At 51.8% G+C, this 11,570-nt stretch overlaps 2 protein-coding genes across 2 annotated transcripts; both read right to left on the bottom strand.

The window, feature by feature from the left end:
* Positions 1-205: 205 nt before the first annotated feature.
* Positions 206-718, bottom strand: LOC138771373 (uncharacterized). Its single transcript, XM_069951020.1, has one exon. The coding sequence runs from the start codon at positions 716-718 to the stop codon at positions 206-208; it is 513 nt and encodes a 170-aa protein (XP_069807121.1).
* A 3,618-nt stretch (positions 719-4,336) lies between these two features.
* Positions 4,337-10,796, bottom strand: BGLAP (bone gamma-carboxyglutamate protein). Its single transcript, XM_069950235.1, has 4 exons — positions 9,718-10,796; positions 9,385-9,426; positions 6,274-6,340; positions 4,337-4,997 (listed from the first exon to the last, which is right to left on the bottom strand). Exons 1-4 carry the CDS (start codon positions 9,842-9,844, stop codon positions 4,865-4,867), a joined length of 369 nt encoding a protein of 122 aa, XP_069806336.1. The 5' UTR covers positions 9,845-10,796; the 3' UTR covers positions 4,337-4,864.
* Between the last annotated feature and the right edge of the window lie 774 nt (positions 10,797-11,570).

Here is an 11,570-nt window from a genome sequence, read left to right as displayed (position 1 = left end):
GAACTGAGGGAAGGAGACTAAATAGATAATAACAAGTATAAAAGGAATTTTTAGTCTCACCATGGGCAGCAACATATGAAAATATGAATAATACCCCTTAATGTTTGACTGAGGGACTGGATGGAGATAATACTGGGGATATAGCCAGGACTCCTGGTGATCCTTATAGGATTAATACTGGAAAAGTGTTCTTCTCCTGTACAATCTATATATTGGGGGCCCGTGTGGGATCTGTAAAGACTGGGGGCCCGTGTGGGATCTGTAAAGACTGGGGGCCCGTGTGGGATCTGTAAAGACCGGGGGCCCGAGTGGGATCTGTAAAGACCGGGGGCCCGTGTGGGATCTGTAAAGACCGGGGGCCCGTGTGGGATCTGTAAAGACCGGGGGCCCGTGTGGGATCTGTAAAGACCGGGGGCCCGTGTGGGATCTGTAAAGACCGGGGGCCCGTGTGGGATCTGTAAAGACCGGGGGCCCGTGTGGGATCTGTAAAGACCGGGGGCCCGTGTGGGATCTGTAAAGACCGGGGGCCCGTGTGGGATCTGTAAAGACCGGGGGCCCGTGTGGGATCTGTAAAGGACCGGGGGCCCGTGTGGGATCTGTAAAGACCGGGGGCCCGTGTGGGATCTGTAAAGACCGGGGGCCCGTGTGGGATCTGTAAAGACCGGGGGCCCGTGTGGGATCTGTAAAGACCGGGGGCCCGTGTGGGATCTGTAAACATTGCTGTCCCTTCTGTGATCTCTAAGACAGCAGTCTTGTCTGGGATCTTTAATTATTGGGGGCTTGTCCAGGATCCTTAGATATCAGGGGGCTATTTTTTTATTTCATTTTTTCAAATCAACTGGTGTCAGAAAGTTATATAGATCTGTAACTACCTCTATTTAAAAATCTTCGGTCTTTCAGTACTTATCAGCTGCTGTATGTGCTGCAGGAAGTGGTGTATTCTCTCCAGTCTGACACAGTGCTCTCTGCTGCCACCTCTGTCCAGACGAGGAGAGGTTTTCTATGGGGATTTGCTGCTGCTCTGGACAGTTCCTGACATGGACAGAGGTGGCAGCAGCGAGCACTGTGTCAGACTGGAGAGAATACACCACTTCCTGCAGGACATACAGCAGCTGAGAAGTACTGGAAGACTGGAGATTTTTAAATACAAGTAAATTACAAATCTATATAAACGTTATGACACCGGTTGATCTGAAAGAACAGGTTTTTTTTGGGAGTATCTTTTAAAACATTAGGGGCACCTCTGGGATTTCTAAAGATTGGGAGCTCCTCCAGGACCTTTAGGGCTTCTGTGTTAGATATTGGGGGCTCGCCCGGGATCTTTAAATATTGGGGGCTCGTCCGGGATCTTTATCTTTACGTTAGTTCCTTGCCTCCTTTCTGATCCTATCCCAAATATTCTGCACTGTCGGCTGCTCGGATGGGGAGTAGTGGAGTAGATATGTATTTGGGCTGTGGATGTATAGAACAGGACGCTGAATCTTGTGGGCGTGCTTCAGGGTGCATAGGATAAAGCCAGGCGGCTTCCTGGAAGGAGCTGGAGGAATGGGAGAGAAAGTGGAGGAACCTGGGATGTTTGATAGTCATGGGGGAAAAGGACTGTGTGTTGTCATGGGGGAAAAGGACTGTGTGTTGTCATGGGGGAAAAGGACTGTGTGTTGTCATGAGGGAAAAGGACTGTGTGTTGTCATGGGGGAAAAGGACTGTGTGTTGTCATGGGCGATCGGTCCTGGGGCCGCTTCAGTTAAACTCTCTCACTGACTGGGAGGTTTGCTCAGGACTTTCGGACAAGTAGGTAGGTTATTTTGCATGTGAGTTTTAGAGTCAAATTATATTGAGAAGGATTTTTGTGAAGAAGAAATTTAAAGGGATTTTCCATAACAATTCAGTTATAGTACAAGTGGCAAAAGCCCCCTATATACCTGAATATACCGCTACGCTACTGAGTCAGCCCTTATATAGAAGCTATATACCACGAGACCAATCTTAAAGCCGCTGCTCTGGCGCCATCCAGTGCTTATAGAGCAGTACTGCTGCTGTCTGCCACTATGGACAGTGACACTGAGTAGACCCTACACTTCCTTCCTCTTCCTCATGGACATATACCGCTATCCATGTGGCTACTACGCAATGCTGCTATTAATTCCTAAAACTCTTCTGAATCTGCTGCTTCTTACCGTAACAGGTCGCTAAACTCCCGGAGGGTTACCGATGTATTATAAGACGGGATGTGCGTAATAACCGACCACCCAAGTGCAGATGCATCAGGTCTTATTTGTTTCATCTGGACAAATTCTAGAACTTTCTAGATCTTTTGAGGTGTCGGTTTTAGTGTATGTCCCCAAGCTTTCCTGCCTCTAGGGGGCAGTCTATCCTCTAGCGGAGACCCTTCAGTGATTCTAGGGGGCAGTCTATCCTCTAGCGGAGACCCTTCAGTGCTAATAGGGGGCAGTCTCCCCTTCAGAGCCTCTAGGGGGCAGTCTATCCTCTAGCGGAGACCCTTCAGTGCTAATAGGGGGCAGTCTCCCCTTCAGAGCCTCTAGGGGGCAGTCTATCCTCTAGACCCTTTGGTGCCTCTAGGGGGCAGTCTATCCTCTAGACCCTTTGGTGCCTCTAGGGGGCAGTCTATCCTCTAGACCCTTTGGTGCCTCTAGGGGGCAGTCTACCCTTTGGTGCCTCTAGGGGGCAGTCTACCCTTTGGTGCCTCTAGGGGGCAGTCTATCCTCTAGACCCTTTGGTGCCTCTAGGGGGCAGTCTACCCTTCGGTGCCTCCTCCATATACAGCTGAATGTATAACCCTATAGCGACAGTCCTTCCGGTCACCTTTTTGCCTATAATGTCTTTTTTTGTATTAATTTTTCTAACACAATTTATTTTTGTAAGAATATGGCGCTTTCTTTGCCGATGATTAACCCTTTGATTTCTAGGGTCGGGTTTCACATTCCAGAGGCCTTCGCCTTCATATCTGCTTTGGTGTCATAGAATGTATATAAAGGAGGATTATCTGCTGACTACTGTAATATTAGCTGATATTAAAGGGCGTCTCCACCCAGGGCAGGACCCTTATAATAACGCCGTGTACAAGGGAGCAATATCTGTATATAGCGCACGTGTGGGACCTCCCAGCCAATCAGACGTGTCCAGAGGAGTCATGTGACATGTATGCCTGCACTTGCCTCTTCTGATTGGCTGAGAGGGCTCTGTGCCACTAAATCACTACTAAAGTAAGCAATACATGGCTATACTCCTGTATACTCACAGACTGTGCCATGCTGGGAGTTGTAGTACAACCACTTTAAATTAAGCTAAATTCACCATAGGAGGCAACATTTCTGGTAATTTTTTGTCCGGGGATAGGAAACCTGCGCCCTCCAGTTGCTAAATTACAATCCCATCATGTGGAATATAAAGCAGAAGCCATGTCTTCCCCCAATAACAAGGGATTTAAAGGGGAACTCTGGAACTTTTTTTTTTTTTTTTTTTTGGAAAATCAACTTGTGTCAGAAAGTTATATAGATTTGTAATTTGCTTTTATTAAAAGAATCTCCAGTCTTCCAGTACTTATCAGCTGCTGTATGTCCTGCAGGAAGTGGTGTATTCTCTCCAGTCTGACACATTTCTCTCTGCTGCCACCTCTGTCCATGTCAGGAACTGTCCAGAGCAGCAGCAAATCCCTATAGAAAACCTCTGCTGCTCCGGACAGTTCCTGACATGGACAGAGGTGGCAGAAGAGAGCACTGTGTCAGACTAGAGAGAATACAGCACTTCCTGCAGGACATGCAGCAGCTGAAAAGTACTGGAAGACTGGAGATTTTTAACTAAAAGTAAATCATCTAGAGTTCACCTTTAAATGGTTGCATGGTGTTAGAAATGGCTGCCTTTTTTGGGAAAAAAAGAGAGGCACCCATGTTTACTTATCCTGGACGATCTTAACCCTGATTGGAGGAGTTGTGTGGTGGGCGGAGACTCCATCAGTCTGTATTGTAACTCAGGAGAGATATATATATATACACACCCCAGTAACTCTTACATGGGGATGCCCTGGTATCTAATCATTAATGTAATAATAACTGGAACCCACTGGTAGCTGCCTTGTTAACCCTTTGATGCCTGGGCTCCCCCTCCCCCATATACCCAGGTGCCTTGTAATCATCTATCTGTGTAACAATGTCTTTGCTGACAGAAGTTGATAATGGAAATAACGGTGGGCATTAAACGAGTGATGAACGTCCCGCGTCCGTGTCTGTGATGTAAAGACCACCGACATGTGGGGATCTTCCCACGTCTGTGATATAAAAACCACGGCCATCTGGGGATCTTCCCAACGTTTATTGCAATCTGCATTAATAACCACAGTGACAGGTAGAGGAGAAGCTTATGACATCATCGTATAAGTGACGTACAGTAAAAACATGAGGCTGCCAAGCCTACGGGCGGACAGTGATATGTGACATCATTCTCTGCCAGTAAGGAAGGGGTTACTACATAGGGAGTTGGAGCGCTCACATATAGTAATAAGGAGGGGATCAGACTAGACTGGAATCCTGCATCCACTGTCAGCTCCACCAGGGGGCGCCAACAGCAAAAACACATGCAGAGGGGTAATAGGCAGTTTCCATGTTATCTTAAGGCTGGAGCTGGATCACGTATGTGCTGGCTGCCCGCCGGACTGTGCAGGCACTATGGCTGCCCGCCGGACTGTGCAGGCACTATGGCAGAAGGCGGGGCTAAAGATGGCTGACAGCGTCCAGCTCCAGCCTTACATGTAGAGGTCTCCTATAGATAAAGATACAGACAGCAGGGGCTTCAGCTACCGGGGACCCAGCGAGCACCATGATGGGGGTTGTAGTCATCCTGGGATCCGTTACACTGGGCCGTAAAATCTTCTGTAAGCTTCCTGGAATCCAATGTGATCGGCCAGCTCATCGCAGTCCGGGTTCAGCTCACACACCTCTCGCTTAGCTTCTAGGGGGGATCTCACTACGATCCCAGATCTCCTAGGAGGCCAAACAGAAGATACATGAGAAGCTTAGATACACTGGTTACTCTGAGCCTATCCTGTGACATTTCTGAGTATCCAGTGTATCTAAGCCTTTCCTGAGTGATGTTTCTGAGTATCCAATGTATCTGAGCCTATCCTGAGTGACATTTCTGATACACTGGATACTCAAAAAACGTCACTCAGGAAAGGCTTAGATACACTGGATACTCAGTAATGTCACTCAGGATAGGCTTAGATACGCTGAATATTCAGCAATGTTACTGACTATAGGATTAGATACACTGGATATTTAGCAATGTCACTCAATAAAGGCTTAGATACACCTGATACTGATAGCAATGTTACTCAGTGTAAGCTTAACTACACAGGATAAGCAGACAGTATCGCATATAAAAGGCTTAGATACACTGGCTCAGCAGATGGCATTTAACCAATAGGATTAGGTATACAGGGTAAGCAGACAGTATCACGCATGATAGCTTAGACACAATGGCTCAGCAATGTCACTGAGGGTGGGCTTAGATACACATTGGCTCGGCAATGTCACTCAGGGTGGGCTTAGATACACAATGGCTCAGCAATGTCACTCAGGGTGGGCTTAGATACACAATGGCTCAGCAATGTCACTCAGGGTGGGCTTAGATACACAATGGCTCAGCAATGTCACTCAGGGTAGGCTTAGATACACTGGCTCAGCAATGTCACTCAGGGTGGGCTTAGATACACAATGGCTCAGAAATGTCACTCAGGGTAGGCTTAGATACACTGGCTCAGCAATGTCACTGAGGGTAGGCTTAGATACACAATGGCTCAGCAATGTCACTCAGGGTGGGCTTAGATACACAATGGCTCAGAAATGTCACTCAGGGTAGGCTTAGATACACAATGGCTCAGCAATGTCACTCAGGGTGGGCTTAGATACACAATGGCTCAGAAATGTCACTCAGGGTGGGCTTAGATACACTGGCTCAACAATGTCATACAGAATACATCAGCTCAGCAGACTGTATGAAACATGATAGTATTAGATACAGTGGCTTAGCAGACAGTATCAGACAGGATAGGATTAGATACACAGCTCAGCAGACATTGATAACAGGATTATACACACAGAGTAGGCAGACAGTAGCACACATGATATTATATACAGAAGAAACTAATCAGAAACTATACAACACGATGGGTCTAGATATGGTGGCTCAGCACACAGTATCACATAGGCTTAGATACACAGGTAAGTATGTGATCACATGGTCGGTTCCTGTACTTACAGACTGTGGATGTTGCTGCGTCTGTGTCTTCTGGCGAAATTAGCAGAATCCTGTCTAGAGATGAAAGCTGTGGAGAGAGGATGAAAGCGGTCATACCTGGAGACAGAGGGGGGGGGGGGGGGGGGGGGGGGGATACCCGACAGGAGACAGAGGGAAAGGGGGATACCAGACAGGAGACAGAGGGTCATACCTGGAGACAGAGGGGGGGGGATACCTGACAGGAGACAGAGGGAAAGGGGGATACCCGACAGGAGACAGAGGGAAAGGGGGATACCCGACAGGAGACAGAGGGTCATACCTGGAGACAGAGGGAGGGGATACCAGACAGGAGACAGAGGGTCATACCTGGAGACAGAGGGAGGGGATACCCGACAGGAGACAGAGGGTCATACCTGGAGACAGAGGGGGGGGGGGGGGGATACCTGACAGGAGACAGAGGGAAAGGGGGATACCAGACAGGAGACAGAGGGTCATACCTGGAGACAGAGGGGGGGATACCCGACAGGAGGCAGAGGGGGGATACCCGACAGGAGGCAGAGGGGGGATACCCGACAGGAGGCAGAGGGTCATAGCCGAAGGAAGAGGGGGGGATACCCGACAGGAGACAGAGGGTCAAAACCGGAGGAAGAGGGGGGGATACCCGACAGGAGACAGAGGGGAAGGGGATACCCGACAGGAGGCAGAGGGGAAGGGGGATACCCGACAGGAGGCAGAGGGTCATAGCTGGAGGAAGAGGGGGGGGGGGGTCGATACCCGACAGGAGACAGAGGGTCATAGCTGGAGACAGAGGGGGGATACCCGACAGGAGACAGAGGGTCATACCTGGAGATAGAGGGGGGGGGATACCCGACAGGAGACAGAGGGTCATACCTGGAGATAGAGGGGGGGGGGGGGATACCCGACAGGAGACAGAGGGTCATACCTGGAGATAGAGGGTCATAGCTGGAGGCAGTGGGGGGGGATACCCGACAGGAGGCAGAGGGTCATAGCTGGAGACAGAGGGGGGGGATACCCGACAGGAGACAGAGGGTCATACCTGGAGATAGAGGGGGGGGGGGATACCCGACAGGAGACAGAGGGTCATAGCTGGAGACAGAGGGGGGGGATACCCGACAGGAGACAGAGGGTCATACCTGGAGATAGAGGGGGGGGGGGGATACCCGACAGGAGACAGAGGGTCATACCTGGAGATAGAGGGGGGGGGGGGGATACCCGACAGGAGACAGAGGGTCATACCTGGAGATAGAGGGTCATAGCTGGAGGCAGTGGGGGGGATACCCGACAGGAGGCAGAAGGTCATAGCTGGAGATAGAGGGGGGGGGGGGATACCCGACAGGAGACAGAGGGTCATAGCTGGAGACAGAGGGGGGATACCCGGAGACAGAGGGTCATAGCCAGAGGAAGAGGGGGGGATACCCGACAGGAGGCAGAGGGGGGATACCCGACAGGAGGCAGAGGGGGGATACCCAACAGGAGGCAGAGGGGGGATACCCGACAGGAGGCAGAGGGGGGATACCCGACAGGAGGCAGAGGGGGGATACCCGACAGGAGGCAGAGGGTCATAGCCGAAGGAAGAGGGGGGGATACCCGACAGGAGACAGAGGGTCATAGCCGGAGGAAGAGGGGGGGATACCCGACAGGAGACAGAGGGGAAGGGGATACCCGACAGGAGGCAGAGGGGAAGGGGATACCCGACAGGAGGCAGAGGGTCATAGCTGGAGGAAGAGGGGGGATACCCGACAGGAGGCAGAGGGTCATAGCTGGAGATAGAGGGGGGGGGGGGGGTCGATACCCGACAGGAGACAGAGGGTCATAGCTGGAGACAGAGGGGGGATACCCGACAGGAGGCAGAGGGTCATACCTGGAGATAGAGGGGGGGGGGGGGATACCCGACAGGAGACAGAGGGTCATACCTGGAGATAGAGGGGGGGGGGGGATACCCGACAGGAGACAGAGGGTCATACCTGGAGATAGAGGGTCATAGCTGGAGGCAGTGGGGGGGGATACCCGACAGGAGGCAGAGGGTCATAGCTGGAGACAGAGGGGGGGGATACCCGACAGGAGACAGAGGGTCATACCTGGAGATAGAGGGGGGGGGATACCCGACAGGAGACAGGGGGTCATACCTGGAGATAGAGGGTCATAGCTGGAGGCAGTGGGGGGGATACCCGACAGGAGGCAGAAGGTCATAGCTGGAGATAGAGGGGGGGGGGGGGATACCCGACAGGAGACAGAGGGTCATAGCTGGAGACAGAGGGGGGATACCCGGAGACAGAGGGTCATAGCCAGAGGAAGAGGGGGGGATACCCGACAGGAGGCAGAAGGGAAGGGGGATACCCGACAGGAGGCAGAGGGGAAGGGGGATACCCGACAGGAGGCAGAGGGGAAGGGGGATACCCGACAGGAGGCAGAGGGGAAGGGGGATACCCGACAGGAGGCAGAGGGGAAGGGGGATACCCGACAGGAGGCAGAGGGGAAGGGGGATACCCGACAGGAGGCAGAGGGTCATAGCCGGAGGAAGAGGGGGGATACCCGACAGGAGACAGAGGGTCATAGCTGGAGACAGAGGGGGGATACCCGACAGGAGGAAGAGGGGAAGGGGGGGGGGGTACCTGGCAGGAGGCAGAGGGGAAGGGGGGGGGGGGGGGGGGGATACCCGACAGGAGACATGGGGGGGGTACCTGGCAGGCGACATGGAAGGGGATACCCGCCAGGAGACAGAGGAAGAAGGGAACACCTGATAGGAGACAGAGGAAGGGGCGGAGACCTGACATGAAGAGGAGGGAGACGGGGGGGGGGGGGGGGGAATACTTCTTATACAGGCTGGGGCATGTGGTCTGGTAGCATGGTACCACTTCTCTTATTCTGTAGGTATGGACACTGCACAGTACCACTTCTCTTATTCTGTAGGTATGGACACTGCACAGTACCACTTCTCTTATTCTGTAGGTATGGACACTGCACAGTACCACTTCTCTTATTCTGTATATATGGACACTGCATAATACCACCTCTCAAGCTTTATATGCTGAATGTGAGAGATCTACTAGAGCATTATACAGACTGTGTATTTAGAGCCATAGAACAGGAATTTGGGAGAGAGGAACCCACCTTCTGTGCTGCGAGAATCGGCCACATTGCTGCGATCAGGATCTAGAAACACAAAGAAATTGAGGTTAATAAGTTCCATACTGTGTCTGTGCTATAGGATAGGATATAGGCTATGAGCTAAGTACCCCCCAATACTATCAAAGTAATAATATTATAGGGTAATGCATGTACCCCTGTACCCCCCAATACTATCAGAGTAATAATATTATAGGGTAATGCATGTACCCCTGTACCCCCCAATACTATCAGAGTAATAATATTATAGGGTAATGCATGTACCCCTGTACCCCCCAATACTTTAAGAGTAATAATATTATAGGGTAATGCACGTACCTCGGCGGCCCAGGGCCAGAGCCAGGGCAACCAACCCAAAGAGAACGGCCAAGATGATCAGTCTCATGGCTGAGGCTCTTGTGTCGCTGTCGTCTTCTTCTTCTTCCACTTGATGTCTGGCAGCCATCAGTCCATATACTTATACCCCATCACCTGGCAGCCTCCGGCTAAGGAGGGGTCCAACTCAGTGCCAGGGGGATTACAGCACCTGGCAATCCTGCAGTCCGCTGGCACCCAGAAGCCTACACTTACCAGTCCCTGCGCCAAACACCAGGCCTGAAGATTAACCCCTGCCTGGACAGCAGCAGCCGCCCCTCACCTCTCAGAGGGGTCACAGTCATACTGTGCAATGGACTGGGACCCCACATACCAATCACAGTCCATCAGGTAACAGGGGTCAGACGAGGAGACATTCTAGCCTGAAATAAGGAGAAGATCTTTAAGAGCATTCTATTTCCAGCTTTCCTTAGAAATCTCTTCAAAGGGGCACACCTAGATTAACAGGGCGATCAATGGCACCCCATAACTATAGCCATGCTGCCCACAATGACAGACTGACCCTTCTACTGCACATTTGCTAAAGGGTTAAGAGACTGGAGTATTATAATAGTGCGGAAGCCACAGAAGCACCATAGAATTACCGCTCCTTGTTTTCCTCTCTCTGCTATTAACACGAGCAAGGAAACATTTCCACCAGTGGTCTGACCACAGCGGGGAGGCGGGTGGACTCAGTGACCTGGGGCTGCCGGAGCCACGTCGTGTCCTGGGGTGTCCCAGATATACCACAAGAGGTTAACCTGTCCCATCCTGGCTGAGACCACTGACTGCTCCGACCCCACAACCTGCTGCAGAGGAGACAACACACAGCTTCCCCAGGCTCCTGAATGGCAATGTGTGAGCAAGTCACTATCCTGTACCCCAAGTGTCATTATCCTGTACCCCATGGGTCAGCGTGTCACTATCCTGCACCCCAAAGGTCACTAACCTGCACCCCAAGTATCATTATCCTGTACCCCAAGGGTCACTATCCTGCACCCCAAGGGTCAGCGTGTCACTATCCTGCACCCCAAGTGTCACTATCCTGTACCCCAAGTGTCAGCGTGTCACTATCCTGCACCCCAAGTGTCACCATCCCGCACCCCAAGTGTCACCATCCCGCACCCCAAGTGTCACCATCCCGCGCCCCAAGTGTCACCATCCCGCGCCCCAAGTGTCACCATCCCGCGCCCCAAGTGTCACCATCCCGCACCCCAAGTGTCAGCGTGTCCCTATCCTGCACCCCAAGTGTCAGCGTGTCACTATCCTGCACCCCAAGTGTCAGCGTGTCACTATCCTGCACCCAAGTGTCACTATCCTGCACCCCGAGTGTCACTATCCTGCACCCCAAGTGTCACTATCCTGCACCCCAAGTGTCACTATCCTGCACCCCAAGTGTCACTATCCTGCACCCCAAGTGTCACTATCCTGCACCCCAAGTGTCACTATCCTGCACCCCTGGGCTCTGGTTTGGGGTGATGTGATAGATGACCGCTGTCTGAGGTCAGGCTGGCCGGATCTCTTTACCACAGGCTCGGTGATGAGGGGACGGAGTTCACAGGAGACCGCGGTCGCTGCCTTAAACCACAGACACTTTGTTTACAGGCTGAGCTGGAAAAAACATGGTGTCTGAAAATCACAGCAAACAACCACCAACCCCATCATCCTCATCCCTCACCCAGGAGAGTCATGACAGCAGGTATATACTATATACACAGGAGCAGCACAGCAAGCGGCAGGAACAGAAGGGTTTCCAGCACAATCTGCCCCTGGGTGATATATATCCTCTTACAGGAAGAAAAGTCTGCAGCAAATGG

This window comes from Dendropsophus ebraccatus, chromosome 13 (genome assembly GCF_027789765.1).
Source record: "Dendropsophus ebraccatus isolate aDenEbr1 chromosome 13, aDenEbr1.pat, whole genome shotgun sequence".
NCBI classification, from domain to species: domain Eukaryota; kingdom Metazoa; phylum Chordata; class Amphibia; order Anura; family Hylidae; genus Dendropsophus; species Dendropsophus ebraccatus.
The sequence above is the reverse complement of the archived record's forward strand: the minus strand, read 5'-3'. Positions and strand labels throughout refer to the sequence as shown.